This window comes from Nycticebus coucang, chromosome 16 (assembly GCF_027406575.1).
Source record: "Nycticebus coucang isolate mNycCou1 chromosome 16, mNycCou1.pri, whole genome shotgun sequence".
NCBI lineage: Eukaryota > Metazoa > Chordata > Mammalia > Primates > Lorisidae > Nycticebus > Nycticebus coucang.
The window spans coordinates 80280990-80307017 of record NC_069795.1 but is presented as its reverse complement, the minus strand read 5'-3'; the positions used below and the strand labels follow the sequence as shown (position 1 = coordinate 80307017).

The window sequence follows — 26028 nt, the reverse complement described above, 5'->3', positions numbered from 1 at the left end:
TCAGCCTCCCCAAGGGCTAGGATTACAGGTGTGAGCCACTGCACCTGGCCTTACTAGCTTAGTTCTTGTAAATTCCTGGTGGGTTCTTTTCCTTTTTAGCATTATTCACAAGCAAATCATGTAAATTGCTTAAAATATCCAACATTAAAGAAGCAATTTCATCAATTCAAAATTATCTATTCATGTGAATATTAATAACATGTCGAAAAATATTTAATAGGCTATGAATAGACATTTCAACCCTAAGAATCAAAATTAATATTAAAGTACTTACATCTTTGATACTGATACATTTTGTGATATGGGTTGATATATGCTTTCAATACCTCTTTCATGTTTTAACATGCTTCATGAAACCCCCAAGTTTGTTAATATCCTGCATTGTCCAATTTTTTTTTTTTTTTAAAGGCAGAGTCTCACCCTATCACCCTCGGTAGAGTGCAGTGGCATCACAGCTCACAGCAACCTCCAACTCCTGGGCTTAGGTGATTTTCCTGCCTCAGCCTCCCGAATAGCTGGGACTACAGGCGCCTGCCACAATGCCCGGCTGTTTTTTTTGTTGATGTTTTATATGTTAGTTTTTGTAAAACTCCCATTGTTGAGCAAGGAAGAAGAGTGACAATACCATTCTTTTTCTTCACTCTCTGATGAAGTTTCCTTTCTCACTTATTGAGAGTTGGCACCAACACCTGAGTTCCTTGACAGGAAATATTGTATCAGTTTTATCTCAAAGGAAGGAAATGAGCAATAGCTGCTGTGAGCCACACCTTGCTTTTGAGAGAATTCCACTAAAATAAAATGCTAGCATTTGTTTTCACACATCAAAGATCTAGCAAAAACCTGGTTTCATGTCAATGTGAGACATTGCTGAATAATGGAAAGCAACCTTTGGGTTTTAAAAAATTCCCTTTCTAGATTTCATGTTCATTTTTCTATGTACAAGACATAAACCTACAAAGAATTCAGACTATGTTACAGTTTTTTGAGGCTAAGACCTATTCATTATCAGGATGGTTTTATGCTCAGTCTGAGCATTACAATTCTTAATTTACCCCCATCACCATCTGTACCCTTCTCATATTCTGAATTTTTTAAAAAAGGAATAACTAACCGAAGGCATAAAAAACTCATAGACAATGAGATTTTAGTAAATAAGGTGTCTCTTAGAAGTTCTTGATTGTATGTTTTTAGAATGTCATAGATAAATAAAAATAATACAGTTTGCTTTGCTTAAAGACCTTACTTGTTAAACAGACCATCAAAGTTATGGCTATATCTTGCACAAGATACTGGTAATTCCCAAATAGTTGTAGTTGCTGAAAAAGAAAGAAAAGTAAATGTAAGTGTCGCTTCTGCCACTGAAGCTTTGTTTATTTTTTAAAAATTATTTCCAATACTTTTTTTTAAGTAGTTAGGAGGCAACTGTTATTTTTCTTCCCTCTTTAGGGAGAAAATGACTTAGAATCCCTTTGTAGAGAATAAGATCAGATCACTATTTTCCCAGTGTTTAGCCAAATTGCATTAGTGACAAGAGTCAGTCAGTTGGTAACCAGACAGCTGTAGTCTCAGCCTTGGCATGAGAGTTCCCAACATAAGGTGTTAAAGCTTAAACGTTCTCTTGGAAATTTAAAAGAGAAATTTCATCATCACCTGATGTTTTATATGTTAGTTTTCATAACACTGCCATTGTTGAGCAAGGAAAAAGAGTGACAATACCATTCTTTTTCTTCGCTCTCTGGTGAAGTCTCTTTTCTCACTTTTAAGAGCTGGCTGGGCATCAAGCCCTGAGTTCCTTGATATGAAATACTATATCAGTGTCATCTGTATTAGTGTTAAAATTTGAAGTCAAGGCCTCCATTGATTTCACAGGTGTTACTCTCCATCTTTACTGATAGATTGAGTTTACAACATGATTCTCTTAGAGTCCACTCAATTTCACAAATGGAACAAAGACCCCCTACTCTATGTACACTCATTAGGACTATGGTTCCTAATTCCATCCGTGGAGACTTCAGAACTTCAGTTCTGCTTTCATAAGTTTGAAAGGCTGCAGTTGGGATTCAGCAGAGCAAGATGGTGGACTAGAACATCTCCATACTAACCCCTTGCAGCAAGGCAGGGGAAAGAAAACATGAACCACCTCTGGCTGGGGGAACCCATCCAGGGACATCACCTCAGGGGCACAGTGAAGCAGTGATTGATTACAGGAGCCACTGAGGAGGTCTGGAGCTGAAGAAAACCAGCACAGAAGGTGAGTGCTTGGGATTGGGTGGGGACTGGCTAGCCAGCCCACACATGGAGGACTGGGGACAAGAAAGGACTGTGCTGTATTTTTTTTTTTTTTAATTTTTGGGCTAATCTGCTCACTGAAGTGGGCTTGGAGGGCTTAAATGAGTGGGTGGACTCCAACACTATTCAGTTCCCAGGATTGAATACCAGATGGGGTGGATCTCCCACAGGTGAGGCTGCTAACTGGGCACTGCCATTGTGGAAAGGCTGTGTGGAAGAAACAGTATGCAGGGTCCTAGCACACAGCCAGTTCTGGTATGCCGGCTAAACTTGGACATTCATCCTTGAGGTGAGCTGAGCTGTCCCAGGAATTGTCAGGGGGCACTGTGTGACATGCCTCCTAAGGAATCTGGAAAGAGCTTTAGGACCGCAATCCAGTGGGAACTGAATGCTGATGAATTAAATAGACCCTAATTGAGGGCACATAATTCAGGAAGACAGGCCCCACTCTTCTTCTCACCAACTAGAGAGTGGCTGCTGGCCCTAATTTTTCACAGCAAAACAATGTATGTTCTTTGTCTCCTAACACCACAACACCACTTGGTGAAAGGCAATATATATATATATATATATACACACACACATACATATACATATATATAAAATAGATTGATATAGTTACATATGTATACATATATATAGATATAGTTAAACATGTATACATATATCTATCTATCTTTTGGTTTTTCTTTTTTGGATTGGTTGTATTTTTATTTTTCATTTTTACTTTCTTCAATAGCAAAGGCTCCTCCATTTTCATTAAGTTTTTTAACCTCTTTTATTCTCTCTTTCTTTTTTATTTCTCTCCTTTTTTTCCCTTTTGGTAGAGATTATTCTACTTTTCTCATCTTTCCACATAAATTTCTCATATAGCAGCTAAGATATCCATATTTTTTCTTTATGTTATATAAATGTAGCTTTAATTTTCCTTATCTATTCATATATAATTTTTCTTTTCTCTGAGTACTGGGGGGTTCAAGGCATTGGTCTGGCTGGAGGGTCATGGCATTGGTCTGGCTCGAAGAGGTCACGAACTCTAGAGTGTCCTTATAGCTTTGGCCTTTGGAAAGACAGTATTGGAAGGTCACCACTGCAACATAGTGCTGAATATTAAAAATTATTTTTTTTCTTTCCATGTTTGGCAAAGGCAGGGTCTTGTTTAGCCCAGGCAGGAAAGAAGCTACTGACTTTGAGAGTCCTTCCTAACTGGGCCCCCAAAGTCCTACAGTTGTGGGTATGGCTATAACACCCTGCCAAACAACACCATTTCTCCTATTGCTTTCTTTCACTTCTTTGACCCTCCTTCTTCTTTTTCTTTTTCTCTTCACTTTCCCTTCTCATTCTTAATACTTCTCTTCCTTCTGGTCTTATACCAAGAGGCCACTTCAACACCTAAGCTCTGAAACAATGTAATTTGAAGTGAAGGAGGTAGTGAGAAGGAAAAAATAGGGGAAGGAAGTAAACAAAAAGAAAAGCATATGCGACAGAATTAATAAAAAAATTCTGGCAACATGAAAAATTAAAATAGAGTAACCCTCAAAGGGACTGTAAGGTGGCTAATGTAGAGGATTCCACCTATAAAGAATTAATGGAAATAACATAAAGGGAATTTAAAAACTGGATGGCAAAGGCAATAAAGGGAATTAATGAGAAAGAAAAACAATCAAAAAATGAATGAAAAATATGAAGAATACAGAAAGGATACAGTGGAGCTTAAGGAATTGAAGGAGTCAATTGGGGAATTTAAAAATACAGCTGAAAGGGCAGTGCCTGTGGCTCAAAGGAGTAGGGGGCTGGCCCCATATGCTGGAGGTGGCAGGTTCAAACTCACCCCCGGCCAAAAACTGCAAAAAAATTAAAAAAAAAAATGCAGCTAAAAGTATCAATAACAGATTAGACTACAGAGAAGAAAGAATCGCAAAGGTAGAGGATAAGGCTCTTGAGCTAACTTAGATAGTTAAAGAGGCAGAAATGAAGAAAGAGAACAGAACATTTACTTAGAAAATTACAGGACTTCAAGAGTGTTCAAACATATAAGTTACTAGTATCCCTGAAGGGGAAAAAGAACATCCCAAAGGAATGAAAGTGCTACTGAAGGATATCATAAATGAAAATTTCCTGTTTCACCAAAGATTCTAAAACACTCTTCTCAGAGGGATATCATACCCCAGGTCATCTCAACACAAACAGAGCATCTCCAAGATATGTTATAATGAACCTATCCAAAGTCAAGACAAAAGAGATAAAAGAGAAAATTCTGCAACCAGCCAGGAGTAAGTGCCAACTGACCTACAGTAGTAGATCCATCAGGGTGACAGCAGACTTATCAAATGAAACTTTTCAAGCCAGAAGAGAACAGTATCTACCTTTAACCTTCTTAAGCAAAACAATTTTCAGGCCAGAATTCTGTATCTTAATAAACTAAGCTTCAAAATAGGTGGAGGAATCAAATATTTTACTGATATGAAAACATTGAGGAAATTTACCACAAGAAGACCAACTCTACAGGAAATACTTAGACCTTTTCTCCACACTGACTATCATAAAGGACCACCAGCAAAGTAAACACAGAGAAACTAAAGGACAAAACCTAGCTTTCACAATAGCCCAAAGGATAAAGTGAAGCAATGGACTTTCATAAAATAAGATGAATAGAACTCTACCACACTTATCAATTCTTTCAATAAATGTTAATGGCTTCAATTCTCTCTGAAGAGTGGCTGAATGGATAAAAACAAAATAATAATAACAAGCCATCCATATGCTAAGCCTTATCCTGTCTCTAGGAAATACACCTAACCTTGAGGAAAAATCTAGACTCAGGGTAAAGGGGGGAAAAACAGCATTTCAGGCAAACAGAAACTAGAAGAAAGGAGGATCGCAATTTTATTTTCTGATACAAGTGGATTTAAAGCAACTAATGTTAAGAAAGACAAAGATGGTCACTTTAAATTGGTCAATGAACAATAAAACAAGAGGACATTTCAATTCCAAATATTTATGCACCTCACTTAATTACAACAGAAATTTTCATCCCTACACAAAGACATGGTAATTAAACAACCTTATGCTGAATGACAGTTGAGTCAAGGAAGAAATAAAGGAGGAAATTGTTAAATCCCTCAAACACAAGAACAATCAATGAAGCCACAAATTACCAAAATCTGTAGGACAGTGCAAAAAGTCCCAAGAGGGAGATTTATTTCATGGATGCCTACTTCCAAAAAACAGAAAGAGAGCACATAAACAACTTAATGAATTATCTTAAAGAAATGGAAGAGGGAGGCGGAGCAAGATGGCAGCCGAGTAACAGCTTCCTTGCATCTGGGCACCGTGAGTCTGGGGAGATAGGACTCCAGGCATCTCTGGCTGGTGGGAACTGCCTATCATCACTCCTATGAAGATACAGGGAGTCAGCGAGAGACTTCTGGACCCCAAGAGGAGGACTAAAACAGTGGAAAACCGGCAAGTGGTCGCGTGTGTTCAATCCGTCTAAACCCGCCCACAACTGCACAAGAACTTAAAGAGCAAGAGGAAGTGAAAGGAAAATTAGGGCAAGGAAACAGATAAAAGAAATCACTCATGAGGAAGAATCAGCAGAAAACTCCAGGCAACATGAAGAACCAGTCTAGAACAACCCCACCAAGGGACCATGAGGTAGCTACTGCAGATGATTCCACCAGTATAGAAATGTTAGGAATGACAGAAAGGGAATTTAGAATACACATGTTGAAAACAATGAAAGAAATGATGGAAACAATGAAGGAAATTGCTAATAAAGTGGAAAATAACCAAAAGGAAATCCAAAAACAGAATCAAATAAGAGATGAACGATATGAAGAATATAAAAAGGATATAGCAGACCTGAAGGAACTGAAACAGTCAATTAGGGAACTTAAAGATACAATGGAAAGTATCAGCAACAGGTTAGACCATGCAGAAGAAAGAATTTCAGAGGTAGAAGACAAAGTTCTTGAGATAACTCAGACAGTAAAAGAGGCAGAAAAGAAGAGAGAGAAAGCAGAACGTTCACTGTCAGAATTATGGGACTTTATGAAGCGTTCCAACATACGAGTTATAGGAATTCAAGAAATGGAAGAGGAAGAGCAATCTAATCACAAACCTAACAGAAGAAAAGAACCAAAATTAAATCAGCGATTAATGAAACTGGAAACAATTGAATCATTCAAAAAAAATTAATGAAACAAAAAGTTGTTTCTTCAAAAAGATAAATAAAATCGATAAACCTTTAGCCACATGAACTAAAAAAGGAAAAGTAAATCTCTAACAACCTCAAAGAAATGAAAAAGGGAAATAACAACAGATATCACAGATACAAGAGATTATCTCTGACTATTGCAAGAAATTCTATGTGCACAAATTTGACAATGTGAAGGAAATGGACCAATACCTGGAATTATACCATCTCCCTAGACTTAACCAGGAAGAAATAGATTTCTTGAACAGACCAATATCAAGCACTGAGATTGAAGAAACAACAAAAAGATCTTCCAACAACAGCAACAACAAAAAAGCCCAGAGAGTTTCACACCAGAATTCTATCAAACCGTTAAAGAAGAGCTTGTTGTCTTCCAAAACATTGAGAAGGAAGGAATCTTCCTAACATATTCTATAAAGCAAACATCAGCCTGTTACCAAAACCAGGAAAAGATCCAACTAAAAATGAAAACTATAGATCAATTTCACTAATAAATATAGATGCAAAAGTACTCAATAAAATCTTAGCCAATAGATTACAGCCACACATTAAAAAAAATTATACATCATGATCAAGTAGGATTCATCTCAGGGATGCAAGGCTGGTTTAACATACACAAATCCATAAATGTAATGCACCATAAAAATAGAAGCATAAACAAAGACCATAAGATCCTCTTGATAGATGCAAAAAAAAAAAAAAAGCATTTGATAAAATTCAGCTTGCTTTTCTAACAAGAACACTTAAGAATAAAGGCATAGGCAGCACATTTCTTAAACATATTGATGCTATCTGTGACAAACCCACAGCTAATATTATACTGAACAGAGTAAAACTGAAAGCTTTTTCATTTAGAGCTGGAACCAGATAAGGAAGTGCTCTATTGCCACTACTATTCAACATAGTGCTGGAAGTCCTAGCCAAGAGAAGAAAATAAAGGGCATCCAAATGGGAGCAGAGGAAGTTAAACCCTTACTCTTTACTGGTGATAGATCTTAGAAAACCCCAGAGATTCAACATAAGACCCCTGGAAGTGATGAAGAAATATAGTAACATCTCAGGATATAAAATCAATGTGCACAAATCAATAGCCTTTGGATATGCCAACAAAAGCCTAGTTGAGAAGCTCATCAAAGATACAATTCCCTCCACAGTAGCTTCAAAGAAAATGAAATACCTAGGATGATACCTAACAAAAGAGGTGAAGAACCTCTATAAAGAGAATTATGGAACCTAAAAAAAGAAATAGCAGAAGACATTAACAAATGGAAGAACATACCATGCTCCTGGCTTGGAAGAATCAACATTGTTAAATATCTACTCTTCCCAAAGCAATCTACAGATTCAATGCAATCCCAGTTAAAGATCATGATCACACTCTGAAGAACTGGAAAAAAATAGTTCTGCATTTCATATGGAAACAGAAAAAAACCTGTATTGCCAACGTAATTCTTAATAATAAAAACATCACTCTACCAGACTTTAGGCTATATTACAAGTTCATAGTGATCAAAATAGCATGGTATTTGCAAAAAAATAGAGACATTGACATTTGGAACCAGATAGAAAACAAAGAGATGAAACAAGACTCTACTTGCTATCTGATCTTTGATAAACCAAAAAAAGCATACACTGGGGATAGGAATCCCTATTCAATGAACAGTGAACTGGATAACAACATGTGAAAGACTGAAACTGGACTGCACATTTCACCACTTACAAAAATTGATTCAAGATGGATAAAAGATTAAAATCTAAGGCATGAAACAATAAAAATTCTAGAAGAAAGTGTGGGAAAATCTTTTGAAGATGTCAGCCTGGGGAAAGATTTTATAAACAAGACTTTTACGGCAATTGCAACAAGGACTTAATTAAAATGAAAAGCTTCTGCGCAGCTAAGGACACAACAATCAAAGCAAATTCAAAATGGGAAAAGATATTTACATGTTACAAATATGACAAAGGTTTGATAACTAGGATCTATAAAGAACTCAAATTAATCAACAAAAAAGAGCAAACATATCATCAACAAATTAATCAACAAAAAAAGACTAATATCCCATCTATCACTGGATAAGAGATATGAACAGAACGTTCCCTGAGGAAGTCAGATGAATGGCTAACAACCATATGAAAAAATGCTCATCATCCCTAATCATCAGAGAGATGCAAATCAAAACCACCCTGTGATATCACCTAAACCCAGTAAGATTAACCCACATCATAAAGTCCCCTAGATGCCAGTGCTGGGTATGGATGTGGAGAGAAGGGAACACTTTTACACTGTTGATAGGTCTGCAAACTAATACAGCCTCTTTGGAAAAAAGTATGGAGAATCCTCGAAGAACTCAAATTAGACCCATGTGACCCTGCAGTCCCACTGCTAGGTATCTACCCAGAAGATAAAAAATCATTTTATCCTAAGGACACTCGCACCAGATTGTTTATCACTTATAGCTCAAGTTACAATTGCCGAGATGTGGAAACAACCTAAAATCCCTTCAACTCAGGAGTGGATTATCAAACTGTCATATACCATGGAGTGCTGTTAAGACTTAAAAAGAGATGACTTTACATTCCTGGATGGAGTTGAAACACGTTCTTCTTAGTAAAGTATCACAAGAATGGAAAAACAAATTTCCAATGTACTCATTACTAATGTGAAGCTAGTAGATGATCTAATTCACGTCCACAGAGGAGAAAAACTCATTTCAATTCAAGTTGGGGGGAGGGGGATCAAGGGAGGGAAGAAAAGGACCAGGGGGGCTTGGGGTAGTCCCACTTAATGGGCACAATGTTTGGGTGTATAGTGCACCTTTTGGGTGCAGGACTCAACTACAGGAGGGACTCTACCTAGCAAAATTAAATATTGTGACCTGGTTGTTTGTACCCTCGTATTAACATGAAATAAGAAAAAAAAAGAAGAAGAAGAAAGAAAGGCTGCAATTGGCTTCTCAGTGACTCTCCTGACCTCCAATTCTTTTTCTGTATTCTTTACCTTGTTTCCTATATCTTTCTCTTTATTTTCACCTGAATGGGTAAAATTATATACAGTAGAACCTCCATAGTTGGCCACTTCCCTACACTGACCATCTCCTTATGTTGACCTAATTTTCATAGACTGGACATGCACCACAATACAGTAGGCCTAGTTCCTTAGGTTGACCACCTCTGTATGTGACCATTTTGTTACAGTTCCTCGGGTGGTCAACTTACAGAGGTTCTACTATATATGTAGTATGAGATGGAATAGGGAGAAATTGCCAACAGCAGCTTTAGTCTTAATTCTAGGAACAGCTTTCACAGAATTATGAAGGACTCTGAAAATCAACTATCCCAACCTCCTAGAAGCAGATTTTGGCCAAGGACCTAATTTGTATTTTGGGGAAAGGCAGAACTTGACTCCAGGTTTTCTGATTCCCATTCTGGTTCTTGTTTCTCCCCATCTGGCTCCCTTGAGCTCTCTGTGTGGTCCTTGCAAGCAATAGCCTACCAGATGCTGTCTTGTTACCTTTCAAATCTTCCAAAAAAGGAATAGAATAATTCCCTTCCTGAAGTGTTCCTTGGGCCTTTTAGATCACTTTACTGTAGAGCAAGCAGTAATTAGACTAATGAAGATAATTTTCAACCTGCACATAGTTCTTTCATACAACTAACAAATTTTTAAATGGTTACTATTATCATTTAATTTTAAGAGTCTTTATATTTTTTAGTTTTAAAGAATTGCTGATTCTTTACTAATGATGTGTAACTGTTCCATTATGGGAGGATTTTAGCATTCTAGTCCTTCAAAACCAAATTTAGCAACTTTTCTTCTTTTTCATCTCTTCTTAGTCTTTTGCCAAAAATATTCCACAGTTTGTTGGAGACTGATCCATTTCTTGCTGAATTATATTTAGGCTGCTCTAAAGCTATCTTCCTACTCCAAATGAAGAAACAGGGGCTTGGAGAGGTCAAGAGTCTCAGGTTATCCATAGAAAACAACACCCTAGAAAACTGATCCACATCTATTTATTTCTAGCTCCATACTTCATGCACAATTATACTAGATTCTTGAGTTTGCAGACATCTATTTTGAGAAATGTCATTTCTTTATAAAACATTAAATTCTGCGTAGGAGCCACACCCTGAAGAATAAACCAGGGATGTAAATGTAATTAGAACAGGGACAAAATGATTTTGGTTCATACCCAATATAGCAGTGATGTACCGATAAATTGGATTATGCCGTACATGGTCAAGTATTTAAATATCCCAAAGGATGAAACCAGAGCAGCTCGGCCTTCTCTGTTTAAAAAGAAATAAAAATAACTGATTATGTATAATACACATCTCCCAGTCTCTTTTATATTTCAAAAGGAGTTAGAATTTTAAAAGTCTGTTGACATAGACTCACTTAATCATTAATCCATCCTCTCAATTTTTTTTAACCCCTCTTTCATTCACTCTCTTATTCAGTCATCAACTCACTCATTGATTCTCTGACTCACTTTTATTTCGGGTTATGAAATCCCAGCATTGTGCTAAGGAGTCATTCAGGATACAAAATGAATTAGGCACTGTCCTTGCTTTCAACAAGTGTTCAGTGAAGGGAGAAGATTGCCATATATACTAATAAACAAAATACAACATTATGATAAGGTGGAAAATGTCAAGCATGGGGACTTGAGTGTGTGACAAATCACATTGTAACAACACAAGCTTCCTGGGAATTGAGTTGTGTGCGCCTGAGAGGCCCTTAAAGAAAAAAAAATTCAAACGATGGGCATTCTCACATTTTAGGAAGTATGGATGTAGCGCTAATATTTGAGATAAAGTGGGAGTTTTTCACTTTGATATTCCAAGAAGAATGCAGCATAATACCCTGAGCTGATATAGAGATCAAGAGATTAAGACTACAGTAAAAATTGTAGCTTAACAGGTAGATATTCTCCATTTTTAAAATTCCATTTTAGTTGTTAATTCTTTAGCCGAGGCTTTGTTGGGTGGTGGATTATGAGCACAGGCTAAAAGGAGACAATGTGAAGTAGCAGCGCTCAATGGGAAGAGCAGACCCACCTCCTGCAGCCTCCTCTCATCAGGGCTGAAGCGAGTCCACGTGGGAAGTGACCCCAAGGGCATGGATAACTGCTCTGCTCAAATACTCTATCAACAGAATAGGGACATCAAAAGGAAAACCTAAAAGCCAAACTATTAACTACTTTGTCTCAGGCAAGATGAGAGAGTTAGGGTGGGAGGTGGGCCAGGATGCTTTGGGCAGATGTTTTCTTTTTTTTTTTTTATTGTTGGGGATTCATTGAGGGTACAATAGGCCAGTTATACTGATTGTAATTGTTAGGTAAAGTCCCTCTTGCAATCATGTCTTGCCCCCATAGTGTGTGTCACACTTTATGGGCAGATGTTTTCTATCAAGCTGTGAGGTGCTGTCATTTGTTTTCAACACAGAGGAAGAACAGAGGACAAGCTGAGAAGTGTAAAGCATGTGAAACCTGGATAATTTCCCCACATCTGATATAAATATTGCAATTTCATCCTCTTTTTTTGCAGTTGTATATAATTCCAGGAAAATTAAGGCATCCAGATTCAAAGAAAAGCGTAAAAAACAAAACAACAGCAACAACAACAAAAAAACACTCAAAGTAAAGAATAAAGGGTATTTGCATCAGTCTCCAAAATTTCTGCTATTCTTAATGATTATGAATTTTAAGTAGCTCACACATCTATTTATACATTCCACAAACATCCATTCAATGTTCTAGTGTACCCAGCTTAGTGCTAGGCACCATGCTTGATGCGGAAATGAGTAAGACACAGTCCTTGCCCTAAAGAACTTGAAGTAAAGCAACAAGTAAATCATGTTTCAAAAGAAGAAAATGAAAACCTGTGGATGTGGACCTATGCATCTGAAACTGCACCTCCAAGCCTCTCTGGAGTGCTTTTTCAGGAATAAGTATGCATCAAGGATAGCAAGGGTAAAATGAGCCTAATAGCGCTGAACCATATCTGATTTTTATGAATCTATGAAATATAAAAGCAAGGAGTTTCTACCCTCAAGTCTTATTAAGCCATCTGCCACTAGCGAAATTTGACATCATGACTTATATTCTAAAACAGTATACTACATTCACAGATGTGTTGGGACACATATATGAGGAAGAGCATCTGAAGTTCAAATGCCACTGCATTTTAAAGAGATCAAGGCACTTTGCACAACTATCCAGGATGTCAAGCTCCCTGCAAAACCTTCAAACCCATCTCTCTAACTTTACAGCCACAACACCCATCTGAGAAGTCTTTCAGTCCAACTGACCTAACTGGCCCCTGAATTCTTCAACTATAAACCACCTTCTAAACGTGGCTCTCCCATTTCCTCTGCCTGGAATTTCCTCCTGCCTCCTTTCTATTTACATAAGGCTATCTTTTCTTCAAGTTGCAACTCCTCTGTTGAAACCCTCCCTTCTGGCTTGAGTTTTCATACTTTGTCAGAACATTTACTATATTGTTTGGATGCTAATTTATTTAAAGCACATTTACTGAGCACCTCTCATGTATCAGGCATATGATTCTCTGTGATGTGAGAGATACCTATGTCTTTTCCTGGAATGTAAGTCCTCCAGGGCAAGGTTCTACCTATCTTTGTTCACCACATTTCCAAAGACAACATTTATAAAGAGCTCTGTGGGTTGTATTGATGAAAGGGATGAAATAGGGTTAAGTCCAGAGCACTGTTACTGTGTAAACACCATGACACAATCCAAGGTTAAGGTAATAGAGATAATAAGCAAAGGGCTTGAGTCTGCCAAGACAAATCAGTAAACTTTATGTCTGTTTGGTTATGAGTGAAGAAGAGGAAAGACTAAAGAACCTCAGCGACTGACTCTAAGGACCAAATTGTCCTCAGAAGTAGGGAACATGGGAGTTGGGAAGAGAGCTGCCTTGGAGACAGAGGTAGTAATGACGTTTGAGGTTGTGGAAGGACATAGGTGCAGACGTCTAGCATTTAGGGAACTGGGTAAAGCCATCTTGCTGCTATGCATCCAGCCACAGATGTGGAGCTTCGGGCCTGACATCTTCAAGTTGGTGTTTCCTGGAAGTAACCTGTTCATTCTTATGAACTTCAAAGTTGTCTTTTATGTATAAACCTCCAAATTTGGTGACATCTTTCAGACCACTGCCCATGAAGATGTCCAGAAGTTACCCCAAAGTGAAATAAAAACAGAGGGGGATGAGATCTATGAATAAAACAAAATCAAATAGTTTATTCTTAGCTACATTTAAAATACATGTAACTAGAGATGTGAGAGTGGAATGGAGGTCAGGGAGGCATCCTGTGAAAATAAACAGCTCTTAATTCTTTTCCCTTTCTTGACCACTGCCAGTCAATTGTAATATCTGTTATATAAACATTTTGGACATTCACTAATTTTCAGTTTGGAAGCATCTGAGAGTGCTTGGGAAGCTAGCTAAAGGAGTCTTCCCTTTCTGCTTCCTCACTCATCCCAAAATCGAGAGAGAGAAATGTTCCAGGAGACACCTAATACACAAATAAAGGAGAGAAGGTGTAGAGAATGCAATCCATTTTAAATATCAAGTCAAGCTTTCAACTCTCCACAAGACACACTTAAATATCGTATCATATAGGGCTCAGGAAGAGTCACCTCTTTGCAGCATTTATCAGTACTCCCAAGCAGCACTAATGGCCCCCAGTAGCACCTCTGTTGTGGTGCCATTACTCTAAGTCACAGTTGAATTGCATCTGTCTCTAGAACCAGACAATGAGCTCCTCAGCCATGAGGGTGGGAGAGGGAGCAGTGGCTTACCTGATGAGGTGAGGCACACACTGGATGTTGGCTGTTTTTGAGGTGAAAGGGGATGCCACAGATGCTTCCTGCTCTGACAGAGAGATGCCCGCATGAGCCATTTTCAAAGCCTGGAATTATACACCCATGTTATACCCATGACTCTTCAGGTGGGCTTTAACTCTGCAGATGCCAAGTGGCCATGCTTCATATTCTAGAGCAGTGTTTTCTACCTTTTTTAATCTCGTGGCACACTTGAACCTATAGTTAAACTTCGGCAGCTCACTTAAATTATGTTGATCCAAAAAAGAGTAAAAAAAGGAATATACTTACTGTTCTTTGAACTTCTTTTGAAAATAATTTAATTAATGATTTTTAAAAACATTTTTTTTACATACTGGTTGAAAATAACTGTTATAGAGAGATAACACTGTACCTTCCAGTCCTGGGCCTCTTTTTATGCTGTGTGTCCACCTGGAATACCTTCCCTCCCTTGATCTGCAAAGTAATCAATTAAAGAGGCACCAACTTATAGTGATCCAGTGGTAGCAGAGTGGTGTGTGTGTGTGTGTGTGTGTGTGTGTGTGTGTGTGTGTGTGTGTGCGCGCGCGCGCGCATGCATGACGCAGGGTCTTGTATGTGCATTGCCTGTTGGGAGTGTGTAGATGTGGAAGAGAAATAGAAGAGCTCATTCAAAAAGTGTATTTGATGGACAATGGTTTGGGGATACACTTCTTATACTGAGCAGGCCATCTTCATGAACTGTAGGGAATGAAGTCTAATCCCCACATTTCCCTAGTTGGCCTGATCCAGCCATCCAACTAACTGTTGGGATGCAGAATGGAACACACAACATCTTCCCTGGAGACATCACAGACTCATCCCAGGATATGTGCTGCCTCATAGGAATAAGGACTAAATCATTTCTCACCAAAACTAAAAACAGTTCGAGAGTGCACAGAGGACTCTGGTCAAGGCAGGCCAGTATTCCTCTAATCCTACAAGAACTGCATGGACATAAAAGGAAATGTTGTGTATCAGTAGTCACAAAGAACTGACTATAAAGTACCTGGCACTATGGCCAAAACGTACTAGATTCTTGTTCAATAAACAGTGGGGCATTTCCTTCTTTGTCTTTTCTTCTTTAATATCTTGTATCTCTAGAATGTAATTTATGACCATCTACTTCATGTTAGGATTAGTTTTATGCATGATTCTTTCTCTCATCACACAATAAATTCTTTGGGAAGTAGAGACAATGTAATTTTTAGCATTTAATTTCTCTGTTTTGTTCTAAATCCCACGTAATTAATGCAAATGGATTATCATTCTAGATTTGAAAGAACAGGCTAACAACTAGCTTTTTCTCATGAAGCATAAGGCAGAAAATTCTTAATAAATCTCTAATTATAGATATAGTTTTTCACAGAAATTTGGGAAAAAATTGAGGAAAGTGAAACAAATACCAAGATCTTAAGTATCTATTAAATTTTGAAAATATAAAACAATCTTCCTTAATTCCTATGCCATAAATTAGCTATTGAAATATTTCCTTATGTAAATAATCCTCAAGGTAGATGACTGTCTTTCCACTGTGTCTTTAAAATTCAGGATATTACCTACACACCACCTTTCTATTGGGTGTGAGAAAAAAAATTGCTGAGAATTTTTTTCTTTTTTTTTCAGTTTTTGCTATGCTGTAAAATAATCAAATAGTTTGGTCGAGAATTTTACTGAGTGTAAGGGTTCTGGGGTAGAGCTAAGTTTTAAAAACTAACCAGAGAAAGAATGCCTGGTAGGAACAAATACAATTTACACATAATTCAAAACTTTAATCATCAGTTTCAAAAATTTTTATTCACTAAGACTTTACCAGTTGTGTGAACTCAGGCAAACAAACAAAAAATTTACTTCCCTGAGACTTGCTTTCCTTATCAATAACATGGAAAATTTGAAGCAGCTATTCTTTCTTTCTTTCTTTCTTTCTTTCTTTCCTTTCTTTCTTTCTTTCCTTTCTTTCTTTCTTTCCTTTCTTTCTTTCTTTCCTTTCTTTCTTTCTTTCCTTTCTTTCTTTCCTTCCTTTCTTTCTTTCCTTCCTTTCTTTCTTTCCTTCCTTTCTTTCTTTCCTTCCTTTCTTTCTTTCCTTCCTTTCTTTCTTTCCTTCCTTTCTTTCTTTCCTTCCTTTCTTCCTTTCCTTCCTTTCTTCCTTTCCTTCCTTCCTTCCCTTCTTTCTTTCTTTCTTTCTTTCTTTCTTTCTTTCTTTCTTTCTTTCTTTCTTTCTTTCTTTCTTTCTTTCTTTCTTTCTTTCTTTCTTTCTTTCTTTCTTTCTTTTTAGAGAGAGACAGAGTCTCACTTTGTCACCCTCAGTACAGTGCCATGGCATTACAGCTTGCAGCAACCTCCAACTCTTGGGCTTAGGTGATTCTCTTGCCTCAGCCTCCCGAGTTACCTGGGACAACAGGTGCCCATCACAACACCTAGCTATTTTTTGTTGCAGTTTGGCCAGGGCTGGGTTTGAACTGGCCACCCTTGGTATATGGGGCCAGTGCCCTAATTACTGAGCCACAGGCACCACCCATAAACCAGATTTTTGGGTAAAGTGCTTTTTGGGTCTGAAATATGGAAGCATGAGTAGCTTTCTCTTATCTCTGTTATTCTACAAATTGCCAAAAAAAAAAAAAAAAAAACTGAACTGACTTATCTCACTTCCAACCATCCAAGGTAGATTAAACAGTATAATTAGGGGAGGGAGGCAAGATGGCCAACTGAAGCCAGCTTTTGGCAGAGGATCCCATCCAGAGGGAGAAATAATGGCCATAAATAACCCAATAAAGTGGAAGATAGGGAGCAGAGCTGAGAGAGAGGATCGATAGGTTCGCATCACCCTGTGGCAAAAAGCTGGGACTCCAAGGAAACAAATTTCAGGTACAAAACCCATCACAAAGGGGACAGGAATCCTTCTCCTCTCCCACCAGGAGAGCGGCTTGAGGCAAGTAAAGAACAGAGGACCCTTTGTTTCACAAAGGGGAGAGAAGGACTGAGGGCTGGGACTCCCTCCATGGAGAGATACCACTGCAAGCCCAGGCAGTCTCTCGCCTGGGCCAAAAGTTGATCTAATATTCTCCCTACCTTCCTAAACTCCCAATCCACTCCTCCCACCTTTCCTGGCTGTTTGGAAGACTACCCTCTGCAAAAATCAAAAGCATTTGGCAGATGTTTGCTAGGGCAGGGCACCTCATGAGCTGTGGGGCAGTTGCATCGAAACTATAACTTTAATAGCGGTGGGGAGTCACAAAGGGAGGGATACTTGCCCAGTGTTGGAAACAACATAGATCAGGACCCGTGCTACCAACCACTGGAGAGTGTGGCCCATTAGCCCACTGGCTCCCCGGCTGGGCAGCCCATGGTGGGTGGTTCAGCTTCCCACCTGGCTCCTGCAACCCATGGCCTATGACCAGCAAACCCCCCACAGCTCCTGCCACCTGTGGCCTGCAGCCTGCAGCTGGTAACTCCCACCCGGCTCCTGTGACCCGTGTGGCCCATAGCCAACTCCACCCTCCAGCTCCTGAGACCTGCTGCTTATGCCCGGGGACTCCCACCTGGCCCCTGAGACACCCATGACCTGCAGCCAGTGACTCCCACATGGCTCCTGTGATCTGCAACCGGAGGCTGGTGACTCCCACCCTGGTCCTGTAACCTGTGTGGCCCATGGCTGAGGACTCTGCCTTCCAGCTCCCCAATTGGCTCCTGTGATCTGCAACCTGTGGCTGATGACTCCTGCCCGGCTCCTGCAAACCCTGAGGAGGAGGCCCTCGGGCTTCCCATCCAGTTCCTACAGCTGGAGGCCTGGGGTCAGTGGCTCCACTCTCCAGTTCCCTGCTAGGCTCCTGTGACCCTTGTGGCCAGTGGCAATGACCTCCAGCTCCTGCCGGCTCCTGTGACCTGTACACAGCAGTACCCCAGACCAGTGGCACCACCCCGACAGTGGCAGCCCAGCCTCTGACAGTGGTGGCAGCTCCATAGTCCCTCCCACTGGGGTCAAACGGAGCAGCCAGTGGACCCCCACTGCCTAGATGCTGAAGACTTTTTGAATTCTCCCACCTGATTGGTGTTTGTGTTGACTGGGATGATTGGTTTGGAACTCTTGACCTGGCCGATAACCCGGGGACCCACCAAGGTTGTACCCTGGATATGTTGTTGGAGGAGTGTGGGATTCTCCCCTTCCAGTTGTCACCTGTGGGGGGTGGGTGAGTGTCTTAGTTGTTTATATATCTCCAAAGCTGAGATTTCAGCCCAAAGCCACTGATTCACTAGGATTGGACAGAGACTATGTGAATACCAGACAGCACCATCAAGCCTCACCACACCAAGGAGGTGCCCAGAGTTTCAAGCAGTAGTTCTGAATGGGACCTGTGTAAAGCTCTAAGGGAAAAGTCTCAATCACCAGTCCCAGTTTTTGGTAAAGGACTGGTTAATTACAACTCAATTCAATTTCACCTTGCCAGCTTCTCTAGCCAAATGGTGAAAAATAATCATGGGGTGGAATCAATGGAAAAACTCTGACATGAATAATGAGAGTAGATCACCTCCCCCAAGGAATGACAAAGGAGACACAACAGAAGATCCCATTCATAAACAAATGGCTGAGATGTCAGAAATCAAATTCAGAATTTGTATTACAAATAAGATTAACAGAATGGAGGTAAAGATGGAATTAGAAATGCAAGGAGCAATTCAAAGTTGTCTCAAGAATTCTATGAATTCAAAGACAAAATCACCAAAGATTTTGACACATTGAGGCAAGAGCTTGCAGCCCTCAAAGATCTAAGAAATACAGTAGATCCCTCAGTGACAGAATGAAGCAGGCAGAAGAAAGGATCTCTGACAATGAAGACACAGCTTTTGAATGCTCCCAAATGCTCAAAGAGTAAGAGAAGAGGAGAGCAAAAATGGATCATTCCCTGAGAGAATTGTGGAACCACTCCAAAAGAGCAAACATTCGCCTCATAGGAATTTCTGAAGAAGAGGATGGTCCGAAAGGCACAGATACTCTACTCCAAAAGATAATTGAGGAGAACTTCCTAAGCATGGCAAGAAATACTGAAATTCAGATAACAGACAGTTTCAGAACCCCAGCACGACTCAACCCAAATAAAGTATCCTCTAGACACATTGTAATTAACTTCACCAAAGTTAATAAGAAGGACAAAATCCTGCAAGCAGCCAGACATAAGAAAATCATAACCTACAAGGGAAAGAATATTAGAATGACTATAGATCTCCCTGCTGAAACTTTTCAAGCCAGAAGAGGATGGTCATCAACTTTCAGCCCAGGATCCTGTACCCAGCTAAACTGAGCTTAATTTATAATGGAGAAGTTAACATACACATGTTGAAGAAATTTGCTGTAACCAAACCAGCTCTTCAGAATATCCTCAGACTCATTCACCATAATGACCAGCACAATGCTCTACCACTAAAGTAAACTCACTCTGAAATTCTTGACCAAAACCCAATTTCCATAGTGGTGAAAAGATTCAAAATGTCCCCTAGACTTCCAAAAAACTTGACACCCAAAATACTACCAGGCTTATCAATACTCTCAATTAATATGAATGGCTTAAACTGTCCTCTTAAGAGGCACAGGTTGGCCGACTGGATACAAACCCAGGCCAGATATCTGCTGCATTCAAGAATCTCATCTTACCTTAGAGGATATAGACTCAGGGTGAAAGGATGGGCATCTATAACCCAGGCAAATGGAAATCAGAAAACAGCAGGGGTGGCAATTTTATTTGAAGATACACTAGGCTTTAAACCAACAAAAGTAAGGAAAAACAAGGATGATCACTTCATATTTGTTAAAGGAAACAAACACTCAACATGATAAGATGTCAATTATTAACATTTATGTGCCCAACTAGAATGCTCCTCAATTTATAAGGGAGACCCTAACAAACACGAGTAATTATTATCTTCCAGCACTATAATAGTTGTAGATTTTAACTCCCCCTTTGCAGTGTTGGATAGATCCTCCAATAAGAACCTAAGCTAAGAAATTTTGGACTTAAACTTCACCATACAACAATTGAATTTAACAGACATGTATAGAACATTTCATCCTAACAAAACTGAATACATTCTTCTCATCGGCCCATGAAATATCCTCCAAAATTGATCACATCTTAGGTCATGAGGCTAACCTCAGCAAATTTAAAAGTATAGTAATTATTCCTTGTATTTTTCTCACATCATGATGCAATAAAAGTTGAACTCACCAATAACAGGTATCTGTATACTCATACAAAGACATGAAAACTAAATAACCTTATGCTGAATGATAGCTGGGTCATAGATGAAATCAAGAAGGAAATCAGCAAATTTTTGGAACAAAACAATAATGAAGACATGAATTATCAGAATCTGTAGGATACCCAAAGGCAGTCCTAAGAGGGAAATTTTTGCGTTATAAGCCTTCCTCAAGAGAATGGAAAGAAAGGAAGTCAATAACTTAATGGGACATCTTAAGCAACTGGAAAAGGAAGAACATTCCAACCCCAAACCCAGCAGAAGAAAAGAAATAACTAAAATTAGAGCAGAATTAAATGAAATAGAAAACAAAAGAATTATTCAAAAGATAAATGAATCAAAAAGTTGGTTTTTTGAAAAATTCAACAAAATTGATAAAAATCTTTGGCCAACCTAACCTAAAATAGAAAATTAAAGTCCATAATATCATCAATCAGAAATGACAAAGGCAAAATAACAACAGACACCTCAGAAATTTAAAAAATCCTTAATGAATATTACAAAAAACTTTATTCTCAGAAATAGGAAAATCTGAAAGAAATTGACCAATACTTTAGACTTAATCATAAAAAATTGGAAATGCTGAACAGACCTATATCAAGTACTGAAATAGAATCAACTATACAAAATCTCCCAAAAAAGAAAAATCCGGGACCAGATGGCTTCACATCAGAATTCTACCAAACCTCTAAAGAGGAACTAGTACCAATATTACTTAACCTTTTCCAAAACATTGAAAAAGATGGAATACTTCCCAACACATTCTATGAAGCAAATATCACTCTGATCCCCAAATCAGGAAAAGGCCCAACAAGAAAAGAAAACTATAGACCAATATCTTTAATGAACATAGATGCAAAAATATTCAATAAGATCCTAGCAAGCAGAATCCAGCAACACATCAAACGAATTATACATCATGACTAATTGGGTTTTATCCCAGGGTCTCAAGGTTGTTCCAATATACATAAATCTATAAATATAATACATCACATAAACAAACTAAAAAACAAAGACCATGTGATTCTCTCAGTTGATGCAGAAAAAGCTTTTGATAATATCCAGCATCCTTTTATGATCAGAACACTTAAAAAAAAATAGGAATAGAAAGGATATTTCTTAAACTGATAGAGGCAATCTACAGCAAACCCACAGCCAATATCGTATTGAATGGAGTTAAATTGAAATCCTTTCCACTCAGATCAGGAACCAGGCAAGGTTGCCCACTGTCTCCACTGCTTTTAACATTGTAATGGAAGTCTTAGCCATTGCAATCAGGCAAGAGAATGGGATCAAGTGTATACAAATAGGGTCAGAGGAGACCAAACTTTCACTCTTCGCAGATGAGACAATCTTATACATGGAAAATCCCAGGGACTCAACCACAAAACTCTTGGAAGTGATCAAGGAATACAGTAGTGTCTCAGGATACAAAATCAATACTCACAAATCAGTAGCTTTTATATATACCAATAATAGTCAAGCCAAAAAAACAGTCAAGGACTCTATTCCCTTTACAGTTGTGCCAAAGAAGATGAAATATTTGGGAATTTACCTAACAAAGGACGTGAAAGTTCTATATGAAGAGAAAAGAAATAGCTGAAGATGTTAACAAACGGAAAAACATACCATGCTCATGGCTAGGAAGAATGAATGTTGTTAAAAATGTCCATATTACCCAAAGCAATTTACAAATTTAATGCAATCCCTATCAAAGCACCACCATCATACTTTAAAGATCTGGAAAAAATAGTACTTCGTTTTATATGCTACCAGAAAAAAACTAGAATAGCCAAGACATAACTCAGAAATAAAAGCAAATCAGGAGGAATTATGCTACCAGACTTCAAAGTATACTATAAATCTATAGTGATCAAAACAGCATGATATTGTCACAAAAATAGAGAGGTAGGTATATGGAACAGAATTGAAAACCAAGAGATGAACCCAGACACTTATCATCATTTGATCTTTGATAAGCCCATCAAAAATGTAAATTGGGGGAAAGATTCCCTATTTAACAAATGGTGCTGGGTGAATTGGCTGCAGACTTGTAGAAGACTAAAACTGGACCCACACCTTTCACCATTAACAAAAATCGACTCTCACTGGATAAAAGATTTAAACTTAAGACATGAAACTATAAAGATTCTTGGAGAGAGTGCAGGAGAAACACTTGAAGAAATTGGCCTGGGAGAATACTTTATCAGGGGGACCTCCCCCGGGCAACTGAAACAACACTAAAAATACATTACTGGGATCTGATCAAACTGAAAAGCTTTTGCACAGCCAAGAACACAGTAAGTAAAGCAAGAAGACAACCCTCAGAATGGGAGAGGATATTTGCAGGGTATGCTTCTGACAAAGGTTTGATAACCAGAATCCACAGAAAACTCAAACTTATTAATGAGAAAAGAACAAGTAATCCCATTTCATTGTGGGCAAGGGACTTGAACAGACGCTTCTCCGAAGAAGATAGGCGCATAGCCTACAGACACATGAAAAAATGCTCATCATCTTTAATCATCAGAGAAATGCAAATCAAAGCCACTTTGAGATATCATCTATCTCCCATAAGAGTGGCTCACATATCAAAATCCCAAAACTACAGATGTTGGCATGGATGTGGAGAAAAGGGAACAATTCTGCACTGCTGGTGGGAGTGCAAGCTAATATGTCCTTTTTGGAAAGAAGTGTGGAAAATACTCAGGGGTCTAATAGTACACCTGCCATTTGATCCTGTATTTCCTCTACTAGGTGTATATATAAAAAACCAAAAATCACTTTATAACAAAGATGTTTGCACCAGATGGTTCATTGCAGCTCAATTCATAATAGCCAAGTCATGGCAGAAGCCCAAGTGCCCATCCACCCATGAATGGAAATGGTCTATGAAGCGAGTGTATGATGCCCCATGATCATATCAATGTATACAGTTATGATTTAATAATAAAAAAATAAAATAAAATAAATTGTGGTATATGTATACCACGGAATATTATGCATCCTTATAAAAAGATGGAGACTTTACCTCTTTTACATTTACATGGATGGAGCTGGAACATATCCTACTTAGTAAAGTATCTCAAGAGTGGAAGAAAAAATATCCAGTGTACTCAGTACTATTATGAAACCAATTTACAATCACTTACACTTTCATATGAAGAATAGACCACAACTATGGCCCAGGATGAAGAAGGGAGGAGCAAGGGATGGGAGGGGTGGGGGAAGGTCAGATGGAGGGAGGGTGAATGGTGGGATCACACCTATGGTGCATAATGCAAGGGTACATGTCAGATCTATTAGTATAGAGTATAAATGTCTTAACACAGTAACTAAGTAAATGAGATTAGGTATATATTAACCAGAGTGACGTAAGTGTTCCTAATTCTATATGAAATCAGCACATGCTACCCCATAAATGCATTCATGTATATGTGATCTATGCGCTTATGATTTAATAAAAAATAAAAAAAAAAAACAGCAAAATTATCAAGTAAAAGAAAAAAGAGACAGACCCCAGGGGACTCAAGAGTCACCAAGAAGGCTATCAGTGAACCACCTGTGTTAGCAGAAGTCATTTCTACTCACCCCACAGTCATTAGCTCCATCTCCACACATGCCCACGTAATAACTGCAGGGGAAGAAAAAAAATGAATAGCTTAACATCTTGCTTAATAATTTTATCATAGCTGTCACGTGAGGCATATGTGTGTGTGTGTGTACATGTGTTCCCTGAACACAGGTGGAATCTGACTAAAGGAAAATGTCTTAAAGAGACATATTCCCAAAAGAAAATGCCCATTGCATTATTTAAATTGTTTTAATCACAATTGAAATGGTAGTGATCCTGCCAAGGATGTTTTCAAAGACATAAATCAAAAGAAATTCTGTTTGATTATATGTACCAAGGCCAACCTTACCATGAGTATGCAGTCATAGTTATAGCATTTCCCACACAAGTTAATGCAGCCACCATAGCCTAATCCAGCTGGGGATTTGTTGCTGACTGCCGCTGAGAGTTTGGAGTTCAGACACTAGCACAAGAAACATTTGGGGAGTAGTTTAACAGATATAACTAGAGACATAGACTCATATTCATGATGTATCTCAGAATGAGAAAATATATTCCCCATCTGTATCAGTTTGGTATGTAAACATGATGCAAATAAAACAGTAAAAATTAAAGCCGATGCCAAGGAAAAGGAATGTCAGATGCAAGAGACTGTCTTCTAAGTAAACTATACACTATAGGTATTGACTAGTGGCAGCTATTTAAATATTCAGCTGCATATTTCTAAAAATAGATAAAGTTACAAAAACAATAAGGGGTAAAATATAAAGATGTCTTAGAATTTCCTTATTATTTATTGATATAAAAAATGACCACTTTTATAGGTCTAAAGGGTCAAATGTAGATAAATCCATGTAGCTCAAACTAATATGAGGTATTGGTCTAATGTAGATGAAAATCATCTTGTGAACGTTTAGATGTACATGTACTGACTACCCACGATTGCTGGAAAATGGCTTCCATTTTTCAGGCTTACGGCATGCACCTAATCTCTGTATCACACCAGAAATCCTATACCTTCTAGAGTTCCCTGAGTTCAGAAAGAGAATTCAGGCAACCTTATGCACATTTTCAATGACAAGGTAGGAAGCGAAAGATTGGAAAATCGAGAGCGGACAGCTCATTCTGAGATAGCGTGTGTCTTCTTGAATTGATTTTTCTTTAGGGAAATATAGCTGTTCATAATAAGGCATTTTATTTGGCAAAAATTCTTAGGCATTTGAGAAAAGTAAATTTACTTTCTTCAGCCAGTGCCATATTCATATGAATGAAATAGTCATATTAGCCAGTGGTTACTTACCCAGCATTATGGGAGTTAATAAGCAGTTTTTGAGACTTCCCTATGAATTCTTGGACAATTAAAATAAAATAAAATAAAAGTCTCCTAATTTTACCTACTATTCATCGGCATTTATCTACAATTTCTCTACTCTATGTTTCTTTTCATTTTCTAGAATCTGCAACCCCAAAGCGTAACATTCCCTGCAAATAGTAGGTAGATCTGATCTCATGAAGAACTATTTCAGTCTGATGTGACTTGGTCATCTGCTTTTTTGAAGGAGATAGAAAAAGCTTTCTCTCTGGTTTTTCTGCTTGCTCATTCATATGTATAAAATGGTCCATGTCACAGGGACCGAGGGTGGCTACTGTCCACCAGCCCATAAAAAAACAGAGGCTTTTAGTTCAATAGTTCACAAGACCCTGAATCCATCCAACAACATGTGAGTGAGGCTGGTGGAAGATCCTTTCCACACTCAAATACTTAGATGACTGTGGTCCTGGCCAACCCCTGATTAAGCCTCTGTAAGAAATCTTAAACCAGAAGACTCAGCAAAGGC

At 38.4% G+C, this 26028-nt stretch overlaps 1 protein-coding gene across 1 annotated transcript in view; it reads right to left on the bottom strand.

Annotated features, from left to right (window-relative positions):
* ATP13A5 (ATPase 13A5) overlaps nucleotides 1-26028 on the bottom strand; it is a 125362-nt gene that overhangs the window by 24427 nt on the left and 74907 nt on the right. Inside the window, exons 22-25 of the mRNA XM_053564743.1 lie at nucleotides 24208-24250; nucleotides 14329-14438; nucleotides 10699-10795; nucleotides 1244-1316 (exon numbers count right to left, since the gene is read on the bottom strand). Of these exons, the coding sequence (XP_053420718.1) occupies nucleotides 1244-1316; nucleotides 10699-10795; nucleotides 14329-14438; nucleotides 24208-24250 (323 nt within the window). The remainder of the gene's footprint in view (nucleotides 1-1243; nucleotides 1317-10698; nucleotides 10796-14328; nucleotides 14439-24207; nucleotides 24251-26028) is intronic.